Source organism: Phascolarctos cinereus, unplaced genomic scaffold (assembly GCF_003287225.1).
Source record: "Phascolarctos cinereus isolate Bilbo 61053 unplaced genomic scaffold, phaCin_HiC Scaffold_5;HRSCAF=322, whole genome shotgun sequence".
In the NCBI taxonomy this organism is placed as follows: Eukaryota; Metazoa; Chordata; class Mammalia; order Diprotodontia; family Phascolarctidae; genus Phascolarctos; species Phascolarctos cinereus.
In genome coordinates this window covers 455,552,689-455,574,511 of record NW_027555958.1, presented here as the reverse complement: position 1 = coordinate 455,574,511, position 21,823 = coordinate 455,552,689, and the positions used below count along the sequence as shown (strand labels likewise).

Below are 21,823 nucleotides of genomic sequence, written 5' to 3'. Positions count from 1 at the left end.
GATAACACTGGGCAAATCACCTGACCTCTCCAGTTTCTTCATCCATAAAATAAGAACATCAAAGTTCTATTTCAACTTTATAGCTATGAACCTAAGTCATCAAACCTCTCTGGGCCTCAGTTTCCTCATCTGTATGTTAAGGGAATTGTAGTTAACAGCTTCAGAGGTTCGTCTCCCTCCTCCCACCATCTCTGGGATCCTAGGATTCCAGCCCAGGGAAGTACTTCCAGAAAGTTTTTAATAAAGCCTTTCTAATAGAATAGAGGCAAAGTCACTAGTCCAGACATCTGAGGCATCTGGAAGCTTTCTGCTCCCTCCCCATTATCTGGAAAGAAGGATCACCATACCAGCAAAGGCCTCGTGGCTCCATCATGGTCCCTTTCACATCTGGAGCATGTCCAGGTACTCAGCTGGAGTACTGCATTCAGTCCCAGATGCCACATTTTTGGAAATGACGTTGACAACTGGAACTGGCCCAGAGGGTGGCAGTGGGTTGGGAAGGTAAATGGAGACTGTCTTGTACAAAGACGGGCTGGTAGAATCCTTCCAGAGTGTGTGTAGCCAAGAGAAGACTTAGGGGAGAGCCATAGCACCTCAAAGTATTGGAAGGGGTGTCATCGGGAAGAGGGAGATGATCGTGCTCTGATTCCAGAAGGCAGAACTAGCTAGGAACAAGGGGAGGAGTTAGAGATGCAGATACTAACACTAATACTCACATTCATTGCCAATTAGGGCTGTGCAGCAATCATTCAACAAGTATTTATTCGGTCCCTACTATGTGCAACAATGGAACAGGCTGTCTCCTAAGGTAGTGAGGTCCCTGTCATTGCAGGTCTTCAAGCTGGGCTTGAATGACCTCTTAAATTCAACAAAAAGTTGCAATAGTAACTGGCCAGTGGGTATAGAGCTCTGTGCCTAGTACTGAGTGGAAACCAAAGATTAGATAAGGGGACTGTACATGGTATAAGAATCCCTGCTGTTCTAAAAGCTTGGCATTGGCTGCTCCAGGTGGTTGTGGGTTCTGTTTCCCCTCCCTGGAGTCTAACAGAGCCTGAAGAAGTTCTGGTCTAGAATGGCACAGGGGGCTTCCTGCTGGGGGAGGACAGGACTTGCTGGCCTCTGGTGACAGAGTACTAGACTTGGTGTTAGATGCCATGGGCTCATATTCTGACTCAGTTTCTTTTTCTGTATTTCTTGTTCTTCCTCCCTTGTACATTTGCTTCACTTGGTAAACCAACTGATGAACAAGCATTTATTTAGCTCCTACTGTGTGCCAGATACTGAGACTATATCTGTGCTAGGAACCGAGAATACAAGTACAAAGAATGAAATATCTCCTCCTTGAAAATGACATGTACTTTAATGGAGGAAGGATAACCTAGAGGCAAGAGGAATAAAGCAGTCATAAAAGTCTATGCAAATAAAACTTATTATTGCTATTAAGAAGTAATATCTGTCCCCTGACCTTATGGAACACCCAATCTAGTAGATAAGTAGACTTGAAATACCTAATTTAAGACTCACAGGGGACAGCTAGGGTGCGCAGTGGCTAAAGCACCAGCCCTGGACTCAAGAGGACCCAATTCAAATTTAACCTCAGACACAAAACATTCACTAGCTGTGTGACCCTAGGTAGGTCACTTAACCCCATTGCCTAGCCAAAAAAAAAAAGACTCACTGATGGTAGATGCTACTATGATCCCCATTTTACAGATGAGGAAACTGAGGCAAGCAGAAGTTAAGTGACTTGCCTAGGGTCACACAACAGTCTGAGGCTAGATTCAAACTTTCTCACTCAAGTTCAGTGCTCTATATTTGCCACCTAGCTAGCTGCCCCTAACTCTAACCCTAATTCAAAGAAAATGTTTCTTTAGAGTAATCTCTAATGAAACTCCTAAGGTATATACTTCTATGCTTCCTAGCTAACTCAGCTGTTCTCATTCTTGGCAGAACCCTACTTTCATATAATGGTTTACATTAACCACGAACCTCTGTTAGAATATAGCAAGTAAAAATCACCTGGAATCTTCACTTCATGTCAAAGCCTTCAGCTACTTGAGCTTGGCTCCTGGAGATTTTGGTCAACTTGACACAAAGTCTCTGCAGAATGGTTTTGTTCTATTTCTTGACTTTACACAGGAGAATGACCTCTGGTCTTTTCATTCTTCCTCTAGCTTTTTTCTTAGGAGCCCTCCAGCCATGGGTGGGTTTTCTTTGGCTCCCCCTCTCTAAGAGAGGAGTGAAGCAGTCCCCTCCCATCTATCCTCTGGCAGGGGGCAGTTTGGCTCAGTGGAATCCACAATAGCTTTTTAGTTATGAAACAGCCTTTTCCTGTTGCTCTTAGCAACAGTTTCAGCAACTGTTTCTGCTACAACCAGAAAGATTTGTAAAGATGCAGTTTTACCAGAACAAAAGGCAAACTTTCAATTAGAATTCTAAGGCATTCATCCCTAGGACTGAGCTGAGTGGGTAGCAGAGCTTTGTTAATGAGGTTAAAGGTGTGAACCTATATGGCTCCAGACTGTAGAACCCAACCTCACCTAGTTGCTTATAGAATCCTAGGACTCTGCACTGCAAGGGACTATACCCTCTTTTTACAAAGAAGGAGGCGTGTGCCCAAGGTTACACAGCTAATCAGTGGCTGTGTAGGGCTTGAGACTTGGGAAATCCATGCTGTTGTGTCCAAAGTGAACTGAGAACATGAGTGGGTTTGGGAACTGTCACGAAAAACCTGTCCCCCTCATAGACTGTTACTGAAACTCCATTCTTCAAGGGATGTTGCAACCACTCCTGCAATTTAAGCATGATGCCACCAGGTGGCAGTGAAGCACCCACCATGTATACCCATCTTTAGTTTTGCGGAAATGACCAAAAATGCTGCCCACTCATGGTGATCAGGGCAGTGTTTTCGATTCTGTTCAACTTAACTCTCATTTATTAAGTGCCTGGCCTATGCTGGGGGGCTGGGAATGCTAAGATGAAAACTGGCATTGTTTCCTGCCCTAGAGAACAATACATGGTAATGTTTATGGGGAATCTGTGTTGGTAGAAATGCCAACTGATATGTAAAGCCATACCATAAAAAGAAGGGGTGAAGGGACTGTGTCTGTTTAGACTGGAGAAGATACAAGGAGGAGGGAAGACATAATTGCCATCTTCAAAAACTGAATGAAGGGTTGGCTTGGGGCAGAGAGAGAACCGGGGCCAGGGGGACCTAGATGACTGAGATCCATAGTCATCACCACCACAGAACCACGGCCAGCATTTACATAACACTTGAAGGTTGATTTTTACATTGATCTCATTTGGTCCTCTTCTTCCTTCTTCCTTCTCTGAATCTGATCATTAACCTGGTGCCCTTCTGGGATCTTTCCTGGGCTGATCTGGAGAGAGAGACCTGGGGCTGGGTTAATAGTTTTTACAAGACTGATGAAGTTTCTCATTTAGATTAGTCCAAAAGCTTCAGACTTGGATACTGAGGAAACTGCTTTCTTAATATTTCTAGAAGAAGTGGAGAGGAGGGGAGGTGGTAGATGAACCTTAGTGTGTGTCCTAAACAAATCTAATGATCATGTCACGCGCATCAGTGTGCTGGTAAGTGTTTAACAATAAGGGTGCCACCTGAAATGATGGAATATAGATGGGTAGGGCCTATCATCCTGAAAGAAATTCACTCCGACAGTCTCCAAGTTAAAGGAAGGCATTTATTGGGGTGAATCACCCAAGGGGGCCTGCTCCCTATGAGGCAGAGCCCCAGCAGGCTCTACTTCATGTGGGAGGCAGAGGATAGGTGGTGAGCCCTGATCCCCTAAGGGAGGCAAAGGTGGTTATTGGGGTTAGGTATCTGGTTTAAATACAATTTTGTGATGATGACCAGGCTGACTTCAGAAAAACCTGGAAAGACTTATATGGTCTGATGCTGAGTGAAGTGAGTAGAACCAAGAGGACTTTGTACACAATAACAGCCACGTTATGCAATGACTAAGATTGTTAAACTGAACCCTTCTCAGAATTACGAGGATCTAAGACATCTCCAGAGGCCTCGGGATGGAAAATGCTGTTCACATCCAAAGAAAGAACTATGGAAGTTGAATCACTATCACTTATTTTTACCTTCTGTTGAGTTTTGTTTCATCTTTCTGATGGTTCCTCCTATTGGTTTTAATTTTTACTTACAACTTCACTAATGTGAAAATATGTTTAATAGGAATGTAAATGTAAAGCCTATATCAGATTGTGCGTCATCTTAGGGAGGGTGGGGGGGGAGGAAGGGGGAGAAAAATTTTCAACTCAGAAACATATGGAAGTGATTGTTGATAAATCGAAATAAATTAATAAAATTTAAAGAAATAAATGAGGGGGGTTGGGGAGGAGGAAAGGAAAGAATTTGGAACTCAAAGTTTTAAGAATGAATGTTAAAAATTGTTTTCCATGCAACTGGGGGAAAATAAAATACTAAATGTTTTTTTCATTACAAAAAAAATACAATTTCGTGAGGGCAGCTAGGTGGCACAGTGAATAGAGCTCTGGCCTTGGAGTCAGGAGGACCTGAGTTCAAATCCAGCCTCAGACACTTAATATTTACTAGCTGTGTGACCCTGGGCAAGTCACTTAACCCCAATTGCCTCACCCCCCCCAAAAAAATTACAATTTCATAGAATGGGGGGAAGGGGGACAAGAGAATGGGAGGTGGGGCTCTGGAATGCCTGGGATAGCAGGTAATCCAGAGGTGCCTTAATCATACAGATAAGCAAGGAGAATAGGAAAGGGGAGAGGAAGAGTTGTCAGGTTAATTGGGGGTGCTTTTTGAAAGTACCCAGGTAGGTCCACGGTGGGGCACTTCAATGCATAATCTTCTTTGATGACTTTTCTGGCCTGTCGCACCTTGCATCTTATCTCCTATCTCACATCCTGCATCCTGCTTGCTGCATCTGCCTCACCTCATCATTTGGAGGGAAATATGTGTACCCACAGCACATTTTTGAGTTTAATCTGCATAATTAACATTCTTACCCACCCCTTTCTTAAGTTTAGACAATCAATAGGACAATAAATCAAGCCCTGATTTTTAGCATTTGCTGATTTCTGAGGTATAAATGATCACTCTGAAAATTTAACAATCAGCTCACTGTTTGAGCTGCTTCCAGCACATCCCTTCATGGATGTATGCCTTTATCCAAGTCATTGATAAAAATGATCAGTGGCTCAGGGACAAGCATAGATCCCTGGGGCACTCCACTAGAGACCTCCTGCCAAGTGAACCTAGAATGACTATTGACTGTAGTCCAGGCGTGACCATTCCATTAGTTCTGAATCCATCCAGTTACACTGTCATCTGGTCCACTTCTCTCCATATCGTCCACAAGAACACTTCTGCTACTATCAGCTACTTGAAAAAGTCTAGGTAAACTTCATCTCCAGCATTCCTCTGATGTAGCAGGGAGACAGAAAGGAAAGTGGAAAGAGTCCTGGACCTGAATCAGAGGATCTGGGTTCAAATCCTGACTCTGCTACTTATGGACTTGTATGACCTTGGGCAAATCACTTGAGTTCTCTGGGCCCTAGTTCTCTCATCTGTAAAATGAGGGGCCTCTAAGGCTCCTTCTCACTCTGACTCTATGGTCCTATGATGCCAGTTGAATTACTCTGTCAAACATAGGCAATAAGGTTAGAAATCATCAGATCTGGCTGAAGCCAGACTGGCTCTTTGGGATGGTCACCTCTTCCTTTTCTAGAATTTTAATAAAAAGCATTAAAATTTTCCAGCAATCAAAGCTAGGATCATGAATCTTTTATCTGCAGTTTCTATTTTCTTCCCCTTTTTTGAAAATTGGTCACTGATGGGGGCTCAAACATCACATTCACCAATTTTTTCGGTGCCCTGGGAGGTAGCCAAGTTTGCTGTGATGGTGTCAGCTCAGTGTGCTCGCTGTCTCCTTGCCCATTTTGGGCTTCACTGCTATACTGGCCAGCATCATGTTCTTTCTTCTCCAGCCTCAGTAGTCTTCTCCTTGGCAGAGAAAACAGAGAAAAAAATAAGAGCTGAGCTGTTCTGCCCTCTCCCCTACATCAGCCTTGGCCCCCTACAGCTGTACTCTTGTAGGGGAGATAAGTCAATCAGTCGGTCAATGAGCATTTATTAACCACTTAATAACAATAATAGCTAGCATTTATAGAAGGTTTGCAAAGTGCTTTACAAATATTGTCTTATTTGATTCTCATGACAACCCTGGGAGGAGGTGCTATTATTATCCCCATTTTTCATATGAGGAACTGAGGCAGATGGAGGTTAAATGATTTGCCCAGGGTCATACAGCTAGTAAGTGTCTGAGCAGGATTTGAATTCAGGTCTTCCTGAATCCAGGTTCAATGATTATCTGCTCTGACACCTAATGGGCATTGGCCTAAGCATTGAAATACTAGGCAGGAGAAGACCAGGGAAGGCTTCTTGCAAGAAGGTGGGATTTGAAGACATGAAGACAGGGACACAAAGAACCAAGTTTAAGGGTTATCTATAGTGTCAAATGCTCCTGAGACGTTGAGGACAAGGGCCTAGAAAAGACATCTGTATTTGGCTCTGGGAGTCCATTGACAACCTTGGAGAGAGAAGTGGGTAGGGATGGGAACAAGCATTCATATAGCACCTACTATGTGCCATGCACTGTGCTTTATACAAACATTTCACTTGATTCTGGCAGGTAGATGCTATTATGATCCCCATTTTATATTTGAGGAAACTGAGGCAGACAGAAATTAAGTGACTTGCCCAGGGTCAAACAGCTAGTTAAGTATCTGAAGCCAGATTTTAACTCAGGCCTTTCTGACCCAGGCCTGGCGTCCTATTCGCTGAATCATCAGTGGAGTTGTAGGGGTCAGTGGATGGTGAGAAGATGAAGGCAGGCCAGATGGACTGTTGGAAGGAAAGAAGATGGCATGGAGGGATGTGGGGGAAAGGAGGATTCAGAAGGAGCTTTATTTTTTTTTAGGGAAGGCTTGAATATACTTGAGGTTGAAAAGAAGGCAATAATGGGGAGGGTCAACTGAAGATGGAAAAGAGAGGCTACAGAAAGGAGAGTTATTAGAGAAGCCCAATCTCATGGAATCTCTGAGTCAGAATGTCCTCCATGATCACCTAGTTCAACCCCTGCCTACAACTGAGGCCCCAACTCTGCCACTTCCTATCCAACTGTAGGCAAGTCATTGAACCTCCCTGAGTATCAGTTTACCCAACTATAAAATGGGGGGAGCCAATGATCCCTGACAAGTGACCATCCAGCCCTGCTTGAAGATTGCCAGTGATTGGGGCCCACTGCTGTATGAGGCGACTCTGCATTTGAAGATGGCTCTGGTTGTTAGGAAGCTGGAGGCAGAAGGGGACCAGAGCATCAGAGACTGAGAATGGAAAGGTCTTTGGAGGCCATCTAAGTCAGGCGAGATGTTTTACAGATGAGGAAACTGAGGCCCAGAAGTTAAGTAACTTGCCCAAGGCCACATAGTTAACATGAGACAAAATCAGGATTCATATTCCAGGTCGTCTGATTCCAGATTCTTTCTGCTACACAATACCTAAGTATCGAATACCTAAGATGAGGAAACCGAGGCCCAGGTATATGGTAGGGGCTTAATTCATACTTGTTCGGTTGATTAATAGGACAAGTGACTTTCCCAGGTCCCACTAAATATAAGTGGCAGGGCCGGGATTTGAACTCAAGTTCTGAGGCTTTAAATGTAGTGCTGGACCATTAGAGAAGGGGTAGGAGAATTAGGAGATAGGCTTGGAAGATGGGGAGGCCCACTGCTTTCTCTGAAAATGAGGAGAACGGGGCATAGGGACATCACTCTGGGCAGTGTGTGAAAGAAGTGGAGAGATTTCACAGGAGCCATGAGCAAGGGGATTGTTCCTCTGACCTGTCTTTGTCTGTGCCAGATCCCGCTGGAGGAGAAACGGAGCTGGTACTTCACGATGGCAACGCTGCTCATCAGGTAAGATGGCCACGGGCCAGTAGAGGGAGGAGAGCCTGGAGATGAGGAGGGGACCTGCACACAGAGATGTTTCAGCTACCTGCTAATCACCCTTTGAAGAGCCTCAAGGAACAGCAGCCCAGGGAGTTGGGCTATCCCAGGGCACAACACACCACACTCTCTGTCCTTGATTTTAGTCCAGGGCCCAGCACTGGGGAAGGAGCTTTTAATAATGCTTGTGGATGGATGGATGGATGGAAGGATTAGCCAAATGATGGAGGGTAGGGCTTCTGAAAGAGCTAAGAAAGCTTAGAATCTCTTCAGCTTTGGAACCCCAGAGTAACAATTCAGGAAAACATAATAAAACACACAAACAACAACAACATGGGACCATTTAACATTTTTTAATGTATTTAACAACTATCTTTTTTTTTTATGAAGGCACTAATTAGGAAGCATAGAGGACAGAGCATTGGATTTGGAGTTACATTTGTAGTCTGTTACCATGTGGCTTTGGGCAAGTCCCTTCTCCTATGATGAGCCTCAGTTTCCTCATCTATAAAATGGGCAGGTTGGATTAGAAGGCCTCTGTAGTCCATTCCAGCTTTACAGCTATTACCCTCTATGATCTTATCAAATTAAGCAATATATATAAAAAGCCCTTAGCTAGTGCCTAGCACATAGTAAGCATTTTTGTTGTAGTTCAGTCATTTTTCAGTCATGTCTGACTCTTCATGACCCCATTTGGGAGTTTCTTGGCAAAGATACTGGAGTGCTTTGCTATTTCCTTCTCCAGCTCATTTTATAGTTGAGGAAACTGAGGCAAACAGGGTAAAGTGACTTGCCCAGGGTCACACAGCCATTAACAGTCTGAGGCTAGATCTGAATTCAGGTCTGCCTAACTCCAGGCCTGGTGGTCTATCGGCTCTGCCACCTAGTGACCCAGTAGACACTTGAAAAATGCTTATTCCCTTCCCTTTTTCCTTTCTAGTTTTAAGTCTATCCTACAATATGTGAAAAGGTTGGACCAGATTAAGATTTCTTAACCTGATGTCCACGAAATTCTTTAAACTCTTTGGCTAACTCTATTTCCCTGTAATTGGCTTCCTTTGCAATCCTGTATAATTTATGTCATTCATTTACAAAACCTGATTCTGTGGAGGGGTTCAGCAGCTACCCCAGACTGCCCAAAGGGTTTCAGAAGCCCTGCTCCAGAAGTCTTTTCCAATGATCGCGTCCTTTCATCTGAATGCTTAGGGAAGTAGAGGGCCCTGAGGAGAGGGATGGCCTCACTTTTGTCGTCTGAAGCCCCTAGCGCCCAGCTGAGCGCCTCGATCCTACTAGCTAATCAATAAATATTGCTTAACTGAAAGTTAAGTCAGGCGAGAGTCCCGGGCCCTGCTCTGGCACCAGCTGGGTCACTCTTGACAGGTCACTTTAAACTCTCTGAGCCTCAGTTTGCCCAGCTGTAAAATGGAAATAATTTGACTTGCTCTGTGGAGGAAAGTGCTTGTGAACCTCAAAGCGCCTATGAAATGGTGGCTCTGATTATGTTTTAATTTGAGGTCCCTTTGAGCTTGTGATCACAAGGCCTCCCCCTCTAATTTCCCTGGATCCCAGGAGCCTAGGTCTGGGGCTGGAAGGGACCATAGTGGCCCTCCAGTCCAAACTCCCATTTTACAGATGGGCAACGTGCTGGGTAGAGAAATGGGTTACTTTTCTCCTAGAAACTGAACTCCAACAACCAAGAAATAAACTTGGAGGGTCCTGGGGAAGGAGACTTGTTTGGCAGGGAGAAATTTCCTGCTCGGCTCCAAGGGAGAGAGGGACTGACCTGTTGTATCCTGCTGCCCTCCACAGGCTGGACGGCATCTTACTGAACCAGGGCATTGAGGAGCAGAAGAGGCTGGTCCCTTTTAACCGCACCCTCAGGCTGCTCCGGGAAGTGGTCAAGTCCTCCAGCACCCACCATCGAGGTAATCAGAGCCCCCACCTCCTCAACTGGCTCCTTCGGTCTTGCATGGCCCCAGGCCCTATCCCCTGCCCCTCCCCCTCCCCCACCCTCATCCGTACCTCCACCCTGTCCATACCCTAGCTCTTGTCCTCAGTTTCTCTCCTTGTCTCTGACCTTGCCTGTGTCTCTGTGTGTCTCTCTCTCATCCCTGGCTCTGGAGTGAGATGCTCAAATGCTTCCTCTGGCTCCTCCTCCCTTTGTGACCTTGGGCAAGACTTCCCACCTCTCAGCCTCAGTATCCTCATCTATGCGATGAGGGGCCTGGGCTAGCTGGCCTCTGATGTCCCTCCCTGCACTAGAGAGATCTGGGTGCTCTCCCCCATCCCCTATTTGTTTCCATTCTTTCTCTGTCTCTCTTCCAATGACTCGGTCTCGTTCTGTCTTCCTCCCTCCTTTAGCCTCTGTTTTTGTCGCTGCATGTTTTTATCTGCCTCCTTCTTTTCTTTCTGTCTCTGTCTGTCTGTCTGTCTCTCTTTCTGTCTCTCTGTCTCTCTGTCTCTGTCGCTGTCTGTCTGTCTCTCTCTGTCTCTCTGTCTTGTCTGTCTCTGTCTATCTCTGTCTCTGTCTGTCTGTCTGTCTCTGTCTGTCTGTCTCTGTCTGTCTGTCTGTCTGTCTGTCTGTCTGTCTCTCTCTCTCTCTCTCTCTCTCTCTCTCTCTCTCTCTCTCTCTCCACCCCAAGCTTCTACTTTTGGAAAACAGAAAATATTAGGAAGTTTTCTTTTTCTTCCTCCCACCCCCAACATTAAGCAGCTAGGGGATACAGTGGGTAGAGCTAGAGCTGAAGTAAGGAAAACCTGAGTTCAAAATCTGCCGCAGACACTTACTAGCCAGCTGTGTCATTTAATTTCCCTTAGTCTCAGTTTCTTCATCTGTAAAATGGAGATAATAGCATCTACCTCCCAAGGTTGTTGTGAGGATCAAATGAGATAATAGTTGTGAAGCACTTAGTAGGCACCTTAATAAACTTTTATTGGCTAACTCACTGATTAATTATTCAGCACTGACTGTGTACCAGACACTGTGCTAAGTTCTTAGGATCCAAAGAAAGGGAGAAATATGGTCCTTGCCCTGTAGGGGCTCATGCTCCAATAGGGGAGAGCACGTGCAAACAGACAACTCTGTACACAGAGGGAAGTTGCGGGGGGAAAAGGGGGACCAGAAAAGTCATCTTAAAAGAAGCCAAGAAAACCAACATAGTGATGTCATGTTCGGGAATGAAGGCCAGCAACCAGGAGTCAGAGGGGAGGAAGATGATCATTCCTTAAGGGAGCCGGGGGAAATGCCCCAGAGGATGATGGAGGATTGGACGGGAGGACCAGCCAGGCCAGCTTCACCTGATCATGGAAGAGCTGTCCAGGAATGAGGTGTAAGAGGCCTGGCAGGGTAGGAAGGGCTGGGGCTGAAGGGCTTAAAAAGCCAAACGCAGGATGTTCTGACTTATCTTGGGCGTAATCAGAAGCCACTAGAGTTTTTTGAGAAAAGGAAGTGACACGGTCAGACCTGAGTTTTAGGAAGATGTCAGGATGAAAGGACGTCAAAGCCAGCATCCCAAAAGGTACTTGACGGCTAGACCTTGAGGCAGAATCAAATTAAATGGACTTTTTTATCTGATAAATTATTTTAAGAATTAGTTTATTTTAAACTTAAATATACAATAAGAAAAGAAAAAGAAACATATTATAAATATTAAATATTAAAACTTAAATACAAAATAAGAAAGAAAAAAAAAAGCATTGCCCTGTGTACAGCAGAACCTAAGAGAAGATTCAAAATATATAGCAATAAATTTCCATTTCAAGAAAGCCTATATAATGAATACTACTCATTGTGTTGAGAGTGGTCCATCTTTTCTTTGCTTCCTTGTAAGTTTTCTTTTGTTCTTTGCTATGCACTTTTTACTTTGTTCTTTTCCCCTCCTTCCTCCCCCCTCCCCCAAGAAGGCTACAATTAAGCACAGATATATATGTGTGTGTATATATACATACACACATAAATATATATACACATATACACACAAAAATATATACATACACACATATACTTAGATATCTATAATTATACTCATATATAGATATATATATTCATATGCATCTATGTAAGACCGTACTACACTTATTTGTCCTCTGTCTCTCTGAAGGTGGATAACCTTTTCCTTTATATGTCCAAGTCTTTCCATATTTTTCTAAGTCTACCAACTCATCATTTCCTACAGCACAGCAATATTCCAACCTTAGACTGTCTAGTTATTTTAAATACTCTAAAACATCATTGATTAAAATGCTTGACATATAGTATAGTTTCCCTCTTTTTCTCTTTTGATTAAATCTATTTTAGCCTTAACTTTGTTGAAAATCATGCTTACCACCCCTGCTCCTTTTTCCCTAACAAATTCTACTCCTGATCTTTATTTTATGTTTGTGCAGATCTGTTATTTCCTATCCCTCCTGACTCCTTTACTTTACTTCTATCTGCTACCTTGCCCTCCTATTACTTAATCTACCCTCCCCAGGATCCTCCCCTTGTCCTCCCATTCTTATTGATCTAAACACCCTTCTATACCCCCTTTATCCTATTCCGTCACCCTCCCCTCTGAAAATCCCTCTCTTATCCTCTCCCCCCTCTCTCTCCCCTTACCCTTTTATTTCTTTCTGAATTTAGAAGACTTTCATACCTATATATAATATATAGGTATACATATAGGTATGTATGTATGTATGTATGTATTGTTCCTCTTAAACACATTCCCAATGAAAGTAGGTTTCCAGAACCACCAGCTGTCCCCCTCCATCTAATTCCTCTGTGTCAGTTCTTCCTCTCGCACCTCTTTGTATAAGATAATTGCTCTTAGAGATCTGCACAAACATAAAATAAAGATCAGGAGTGGAATTTGTTAGGGAAAAAGGAGCAGGGGTGGTAATCATGATTCTGGACAAAGTTAAGGCTAAAATAGATTTAATCAAAAGAGAAAAATAGGGAAACTACACTATGTGTCAGCCATATTTATCAATGTTGCTTTGGACTATTTAAAACAGCTAGACAGTATAAGGTGGGAATATTGTTGTGGTATAGGAAATTACAAGTTAGTGGACTTGGAAAACTATGGAAAGACTCAGACATATGAAGAAAGAGGTTATCTACCCTTAGAGAAATGGAGGATAAATATGTATAGTGTGCTCTTACATAGATGCGTGTGAATGTATATGCCTACATATAAGTATGATTATGGGTATCTAAATATATGTACGTGTAAGTGTATTATGTAGGGGTGTATGTATGTGTATGTATATATGTATTCTTTGTGTGTGTATGTCTATAAGTGTGCATGTATCCGAGCTTAATTGTAGCCTTCTGGTGGGGGAGGGGAGGAACAAAAGAAAACTTACAAGGAAGCAAAGAAAAGATGGAACGCTCTCAATACAATGCATAGTATTTAATAAATATGGTTTCTTGAAATATAAATTTACTGTTGTTATTTTGACTCCTCTCTCAAGTTCTGCTCTGCACATGGCAATGTTTTTTTTCTTTTCTTATTTTGTGCTTAAGTTTAAAACAAAAAAAATTACAAGTGAAAAATAAAAAAATAAAAAAGCTTTAAAAAAAGATAATTACTCTTTTTAAGATGGAATTTAGTTGGCTTAAATGTGTCACAATTGGGTATAAAAGCCAACTTCCCAAGTACCGGAAGGGGGAGACAGGGATAGACTTCAGGGATAGACATTACCCTGTCTATTCCTTGTTCTGGGCAGCTAGGTGGTGCTACAGTGGATAGAGTGCTGGATCTGGAATCAGGGAGACCTGAGTTCAAATACTGCCTCAGACACTAGCTGTGTGACCCTGGCAAGTCACTTCACCCAGTTTGCCTCAGTTTCCTCATCTGTAAAATGAGCTGCAGAAGGAAATGATAAACCACTCCAGTTTCTCTGCCAAGAAACCCCCAAATGGGGTCATGAAGAGTTGGACGTGACTGAAAAGTACAACAAAATTTATTGTTTGTATGTTGTCTCTTGTATTAGAATAAGATTTTGAAAACAGAGACTTTTTCCCCTTTCTTTGTATTCCCAGCACTTAGCACAGTGCTTAGCACACAGTAGGCACTTAATAAATGTTTGTTAGCTAAGTATTAGGGGGGAAAAGTCCTGGGGGATTTAGTCAGCTGCAAGCTCTGCCCTACGCCACAGTGTCACAGTCTGAGGCTGCTTCTAGAGAGACTGCACAGTGAAGGGGACCAGGGAGGTGAGGAGGGTCCCACTGTCCTGTGTTTGGTCAGACAACATCTGGAGGAGGTGTTCAACTCTGGGCACCAAATGATAGGAAGTTATTATTTTAGAACACCCAGAGGCGTGCAGCCAGAATGGGGAGGGGCCTCTTGTGTGGCCCAGATAAGAATCCACTGGAGGAATTGGGGGTGCTGAGTTCTCAGAAGACTTGGGGAAAGAACAGAAGTGAGGCATGTAGAAGCTGCTTTCAGGCGAGTGAAGGAGAAAGCCTGCCACAATGAAGAGGGAGTAGGCTTATTACATTATACCGCAGGTACAGAACCAAGGACCATGGAGAGAAATTGTGATGAGGCACATTTAGGGTGCATACCAGGAAAGACTTCCTAAATGACCAGAGCTGTCCCAACGAGGAGGAGCTGACTGGGGAGGCAGAGGTGGTGAAGGGGCTGCTATAGAGGGCATTGCTGCACAGGGATGGGTGGGACATCCCATTCCACAATTCTGTAAAGTTCCTAGATGCTGCCTCAGAAACTCATCTTCCTTGGGTCTCTTTCATTGCCCCAAAGGATGGAAGAATGAGGTAGCTGGGCAGCCCAGCTCCAGAGGATTCTAAGGTGTTGGCTCCAAGTGATCAGAGACCATTTTAACTCCTCTCTTTGCTTCTCCACCACCAAGCACAGTTCCTGGCACATAGTAAGCAATTGTAATAAATGCTTATTTGCTTGATTAATGTGAATAAATGAATGAATGAGAGAAAGCATTTATTAAACACTATGTGCCAGGCAGTATGCTCAACAGGAGAGCATTTCTTGAGGACTGAGCTCCCACCTGCCTGGGCTTTACAAGGGCCTTTGCCAGAGCTCAGAGCAGAGGTCAAGGTCCTGCTGGGGTCTTCTTGCTCAAGTGTCCCTGAGGTTCCTTTCCTCCTTTCAGCTCTGGCCTGGTGCTACCTTGGGATGCTTCTGGAAAGGAAAGACACCTTCTCTACCACCCCTATGGGAGTGCATGACTGTGGCTACTCAGGGACTGACCCCCTGGACTGTTTTGGCAAGGTATGTAGCCTAGCCTGGAGGAAGACTGAAGAAATCAGAAGTGGTCCTCTGAGCCCCTGGAAGGAGAGAGTAACAGAACCAGGATGGCTCAGATGATGTCACAGCCTCACTCAACATCCCTAGGTGGCTCCCCGTGGCCAGCAGGATGAAGTCTAGTATCCTTAGCCTGTCTGCCTTGGCAGGGCAGCGTTCTCTGGGGTATTTTGGTGGAGAGGTCACTGACTTTACAGTCAGAAGACCGGGGTACAAATCTTGGGTCTGGTGCCATCTGTATGACCAGGGACAAGTTGCTTGACTTCCCCAGGCCTCAGTTTATCCATCTGTAAAGTGAGGGGTGGTCTCCAAGGACCCTTCTAGCTCTGGGGCGGTCCTCTTATTTTCCTCTGCTCTTCCTCACAGGCTGTTTGTGCCAAACACAAACACGTAGCCCACAAGCACACGCATGCAGTCCAAACCAGATTAAAATGTAGTTCTTACTACAATCGAGATTGAAAGTGTTGAATTATTGAAAAAAAAGCAATAGATAAACACATGGTTTTCTAAGTCAGCACGTGACCCCCCCAAATCCTTCTGTCCAGTTTAGCAGCCCCTATTTTCATTTCAGGTGCACTCCCCTGCTCTACAAATCAGGCCCATACAAATTGTATCTTTCTTCTCCCTGGGAACGGAATCCCCTCCTACCTCATTATTTGTCAAACTACCTATCCTTCAAGGCCAAGGAGAAATGGCCACTCCTCCTGGAAACCCTCTCCAATATCCCCAGCCATCAGTCAGCTGGCTCTGCATCCTCAGATCTGAGAATCATAGAATCCTAGACCGTTAGGAATCTTCGAGATGAGGAGACTGAGACCCAGAAAGGAAAAGTGACCGGTCCCAACTCACCCAGAGAGGTGGCACAGTAGGCAGTGTGTTGGACCTGGAATCAGGAAGACTTGAGTTCAAATGTGACCTCAAACATTCACTAGCTGTATGACCCTGGGCAAGTCACCTAGCTTTTGTTTGCCTCAGTTGTCTTAACTGTAAAATGGGGATAATAACAGCACCTACCATCACAGGGTTGTTGGGAGGATCAATTGAGATAATATTTGGAAAGAGCCTAGCATGGTGCCTGGCACATAGTAGGCACTTAATAAATGTTTGCTTCCTTTCTTGTGGAAATTCTATAAATTCCCCAGTCTGGCTCCCACCTACCTTTCCAATCTCAGCTCTCACCAGTTCCCTTCCAGCCAAGCTAGACTATGAGTTCTTCCCCAAACTCAGCATTCCATCTCCCGCCTTTGGTGCATTTGCACAAGCCAGGCCCGTGCTCAGCAAGTCTTCCCTCCCTCCCTCCTTCCCTCCTAATCTGCGCCTCTCAGAATCCTTATGTTCTATCAAGGCTTCCCCCAAGACCTCCTTGATCTCCTCCCCAGCTGTCAGCGCCTCCTCCCTCCTCAGATCTGCATGTTTCATATTTGCTCATCTGTGTACATTCTGTGTCAGCTGCCTGCTGCTTGTGGGGTGCAGCCTGACTGGGGGATTCCTCTTTCCCTAGGACAGCACAGCTCTAGGCTCCTGACAGTGCTCAGAAAACAAGGCATAAGCTCTTCCAGGGCAGGGACCATTTTGTTTTAGCTCCCATATCTAGCACCAAGCCTTGCAAACAGTAAGCACTTAATAAATGCTTGTTGAATTGAGTTAAATGGAATGACTGTCCTCGATTAGATTATAAACTGTGAGGACAGGAGCCATGTTTTGTCCTTGTATCCTTATTAGGAACTAGCACAGGACTCTACATATAGTAGGGGCTTTGAAACTTTGTGCTCAATGAATGAACGAATAAAGGAATCCTAGCTTCCTTTCTTGACTTCTACATCCTTCTGCTTGCTGCATTTGCCTACCTGCCCAGTTACTGATTTGTTTGCCAACATTGTCCTCTCCAGGCCATAGAGATCGCCAAGGACCATGCACCCATCTTGAATCGACTGGCCAAGATCTTCCATTTCCTGGGGAAGCAAGACATGGCCATCGGCATCTGCAACATGGCTCTGGACATCCTGCCAGATCCTGAGCTCAACTGGCAGGCCTACTGCACCAGGGCCAAGGTTCAAAGCAAGAGCTTCCCAGGAGTCATGGCTATAGGCAGGGTGGGGGAGAGGGAAGGAGGGCCAGTATTAAGGGATCCTCTGATGACCAATGCAGTGTTTATGGGCTGGATATTCATAGACTCTCAGAGGTAGTGGGTAGGATGTGAGAAAGCATTTGGGTGTGTGTCCTCTAGAAGGGAATCATTCAGCCTTTATTGAGTCCCTCTAGGGATGGGGAGCTCACTACCTCCTGCAGCAGCACATTCCCTTTGGAATAACTGATTGTAAGGAAGTTTTTACCTGGTATCAAGCCTTAGCTAGCCATCTGTGGGTTTCTCCTGGTTTTTCTTTCTGGGGTCAAGCAGGACAAATCTCAACCTTCTTCAGAATGACATATCTGTCACATTCCCCTGGATTCTTCTCTTCTCTGGCCTCGTCTGAATTCTCTGTTCCTCCACATCACAAGAGATCATTGAAAGCCGATTTGAGAAGTTTTCTGGAGAAACTGAGAGTCACAGGAGAGATGAACAATGTCACCTGGAGGGGTAGTGAGGGAGCAACTGCTATTGCTTCCAGAATTCCCCTTAGTTAATTCTTTTTACCTACAGATCCACACCAAGGCATACTTGCGTGATCTGGAGCGGGCCAAAGCTGGGCTGGGAGGTCTGCCAGACAGGAATCACCTCACTGTAGCCAGGGATGACCTGGAGGAGGTGGTCAAGGTGTGTCCAGGCCTAAAGACCTACCTGGACATCGGTCAGGTGAGACAATAGTCAGGGGGTCTCCCACATCTCCCCTTCTCTGCAAACAAGAGTTGTCTAGAACACAAGAAGCTAGGTGACTTATCCAGGGTCATGCAGCCAAGATGTCTCGGCACCTTGAACCTAGGTCTTCCTGGCTCTGAAACCATCTCTCTATCCCGTAAGCCATGCTGCCCCAAAGTAAATAAGTACCAAATAGCTTCTCTTTACTTACATTTTAATAAAGTACTGCAAAGCTAAGAGTGATAGTATTATTGTCTCCAGACCTCACAGGCCACCTGGTCCAGCCTGAACCTGAACAAGAATCCTCTTTTCAGAAACCCCAGTGAGTGGCCATCCAGCCTCTTCTCAGATACCTCCAGTGATGGGGAGCTCACTACTCATTAGCTACTAGAGAGACACCAAGGGTCACTGGATTTCCAGAGCAAAGACCTCAGTTCAAATTCCAGTGCTGCAAGCTACTACACATGACTTAAGTTCTCTAGATTCAATCATAAATGGGAATTGGACTGGATCACCTTGGCATCTCTCTGGCCATTTTTCCAGCTCCAGATCTAAGATAGCATGATTCTACCTCCGGGTCAGCTGGTCCCACTTAGTCATAGACTAATTATTAAGCAGTTTTTCTTCAAGTTAAGTTGAGGTCTCAGCTCCCCAAATGCAATTGGAACTGGTGAAATCCATGTGGCTGGTTAAAGTCTCCAGTCATGGCTAGCTTGCTTGCTCAGTGGATCACATTGTCCCTTCTTGACCCAATCAAAGATGACCTCACTTCATAAAGTCCCCAGCACTTAGCACAATGTCTAGCACATAGCAGGCTCGTTGGCTTGACTTATTATGTGCCAGGCACTGTGCTAAGCACTGAGGATACAAGGAAAGACATATTCTTCCTGCCCTCAAGGAGCTTACAGTCTAATGGGGGAGAGAACACCGGCACAACTGGGATGTTAGAGGCCACTTAGCCCGAATTCGACTCATTTCAGGGGTGAGGAAACCAAGGACCAGGATCACATAGGTAGTAAGTGGCAAAGCCAGGATTCGAACCTGCATCCCCTCCCTCTAAAACCAGCTCCCTTTCTCCCCCACTGCCCATCTGACTGCCTCTGGCTCCTCTCCCTTCTCCCCAGGTCTACTATTATATGGGAGTGGACGCTGTGCAGGAACTGCTGGCCGTGGACGAGTCGGCCCTGAACAAGGCCCTGGTGTTCTTCGCCAAGGCCATGGAATCGGACGTGGGCGAGACGCTGCCCGAGATCCAGCTGCTCCGAGGCAAGTGCTTGCGGATTAAGGGCGAGGAGCCCAACGCCGTGGAGTGCTTCAAACGCGCCATTGAACTGGATGAGAGCGGGTCGCGCCACACTGAGGGCTTCCGCTGCCTCCTGGAGACCCTGCTGGCCCTCCTGAGCCAGGCCCGGCTGAGCGCCAGCGAGCTGGGCCGGGAGGTGGAGCTGTGGGTGCGCAAGGCTGAGGGCAAGTACCCGGCGGCGCGTGTGAGACAAGAGCTGCAGCGCGTGTACCGCAGCCACACAGCCGAGGTGGTGGCCCTGTCCAAGGCCATGGTGTCTCAGGGCAGGCTGCAGCTGGTTCGGCTGCTGTTCGACACCATGGGTGACGCCTGGAGAAAGCCGCAGCTGGGCGAGAGGTCCCTCTCCTTCTGAGCCACGGGCGCTTCTGGAACCGTAGGAGCTGAGACTGGGGTGTCCAGTGCTGGGGCCACGTTGTAGGACGGCCACAGTGACAAGCCGGGTGTGTCGACATGGGCGTCTGCAAACATAGGGCACTTTAAGGGGTGCCAAGTGTAAACAGTGTGTTGGAAAGACTGACCCGGCGCGGAAGCCTTATAAAAGACCCACAATCCAGGTCTCCTGCTGGGTGTCAACCAAAACCCGCATCTTCTACTCTCCAACCAGCTGGCCAGCCGGCCGGTGTCTGGAAGGCCCTGCCTCATTCCTTATGCAGCTGGAATTCCGAGCGTCCTTCACCGCACAGCTGAGGGCGCTTCTTTATTACATTGTATTACGTTGTATTACTCTGTATATGTCTCATTTACTTCTCAGAGTCCGTAGAATGTAAGCTGCCCGGCGGCAGTTTTATTTTCTCTGTATCCCCAGTGCCTTGCACACAGTAGGCATTGAATAAATGTGTGCTAAATTAAATGTATTCACTCTTAGAGCCTGTGATCTTACAGACGTCTTGGCCTGAAGCAAGCTGCTAGGGAGGGGGAGTTCTGACCCATCATTTCATCAGCTCCAAGCAAGGAAACCCTCTGTTAATTGAAAGAGTTACCTAGAACCGCTGAGAGGGTTGAATGACTTGTCTGAGGGTCCCACCGCCAGTGTATATCCTAGGCAGGATTTGAACCTGAATATTTCTGGCCTCTCTCTAGCCACCATACCATACTCTCTATCTCAAGCCTGATGTTAGCCCAGTTTGTGTGGCACCTTCTCTCACAACTCCCTCTATTAAGGAGCTGTGCAAGTACATTACCCTTTTTACAGATGAGGAAACTGAGGCTCATAGAAGTGAGTTCATACAGCTCGGAAGTGACAAAGCCAGAATCAGAACCCATGTCCCCCCAACTCCAAGTTCATTATGCTTCCTCTGCCTCATCTCTCTCCTTTATATACAGCTTTAAGATTTGCAAACTGCTTTCCCTACAAGGACCCTGGCTAATGTGATTACCTCCATTTTTTCAGATGAAGAAATGGACACTGACAGAGTTCAGGTCCTATTCCCCAGACCCTCCACGTGCCTTTTCACTGGTTGTTCTCCATTCCTGAAATGTTCTTCTTCCTCTCCTCCATCTCCTAATTTCTCTGGTTTCCTTTTCTCAAATCCCACCTTCTACAGGTCTTTCCTTGTCCCTTCTTCCCCCCCCCCACCTCCACCCTGTCCTCCTCCTCTGTTTTCCCTTTGGGATTATTACCTCCCACATACACTGTCTATATCTTGAAGGTACACAGCTGTTTGCATGTTGTCTGCCCATTGAAATGTGACCTTCTTGAGGGTTGGTGATTACTGTTTTGCCTTTCTTTTATCTCCAGTGATAGCACAGTGCCTGGCACAGAGTAAGTGTTTAATAAGGCTTTGGTAGTTGATTAACTGATGGCATAGGTCCAAACAAATGCATTCTTAGGCTATGTGAGGGAAGAGGGAAGGCTCGGGCCTGGAAATGGGGGTGGGAATGCTCCCCTTGGGCTCCGCCTTGCCCAGGCCGTGTCTGGGACTCTGTGTTCAGAGAGTGACATTTTCAATGTGACCAGGATACTATAGAGATCAGTGACCATGCCATGCTTGGAGGAATGAGGGATTTTAGCTTGGACAAGAGAAAGCTTGGGGGACGGGGTGCTGATAGCTGTGTCTAAGTATTTGATGGGTTATCATGTCAAAGATGGATTTTCCTACTTGGCCTTATAAAGTAGAATTAAGAGTGATGGGTGGCAGTTAGAAGAAGACAGATTTAGGAAACACTTCCTAAATAATGAAAGCTGTGCCAAAGTGAAATGAGATGCCTTGGGATGTAGTGAGCTCCCTGTCATGAGAGATCTTCAGCAGAGGCTGGCAGACCAGTTGCTAGGTACATTGTAGTAGGGATTCTTGTTCAGGTCTGGGTTGGATTAGATGATCTCTGGGATCCCTTCTAGATCTAACATTTTGTTATTCTGCTGTCCTTGTACTGTCTCCCTTCCATGGGTTGTTTTAAGGAAAGTTCTTGGGAAACCTCAAAGGGCTTATAGAGACGTGATTTCTT

The 21,823-nt window shown here is 45.6% G+C and overlaps 1 protein-coding gene across 1 annotated transcript in view; it reads left to right on the top strand.

Annotated features, from left to right (window-relative positions):
• TTC22 (tetratricopeptide repeat domain 22) overlaps positions 1–20,177 on the top strand; it is a 37,140-nt gene extending 16,963 nt beyond the window's left edge. The window contains exons 2-7 of the mRNA XM_020976912.2: positions 7,928–7,983; positions 9,823–9,938; positions 15,127–15,245; positions 17,168–17,329; positions 17,920–18,072; positions 19,200–20,177. Of these exons, the coding sequence (XP_020832571.2) occupies positions 7,928–7,983; positions 9,823–9,938; positions 15,127–15,245; positions 17,168–17,329; positions 17,920–18,072; positions 19,200–19,730 (1,137 nt within the window). The 3' untranslated portion in view covers positions 19,731–20,177. The remainder of the gene's footprint in view (positions 1–7,927; positions 7,984–9,822; positions 9,939–15,126; positions 15,246–17,167; positions 17,330–17,919; positions 18,073–19,199) is intronic.
• Positions 20,178–21,823: the final 1,646 nt, after the last annotated feature.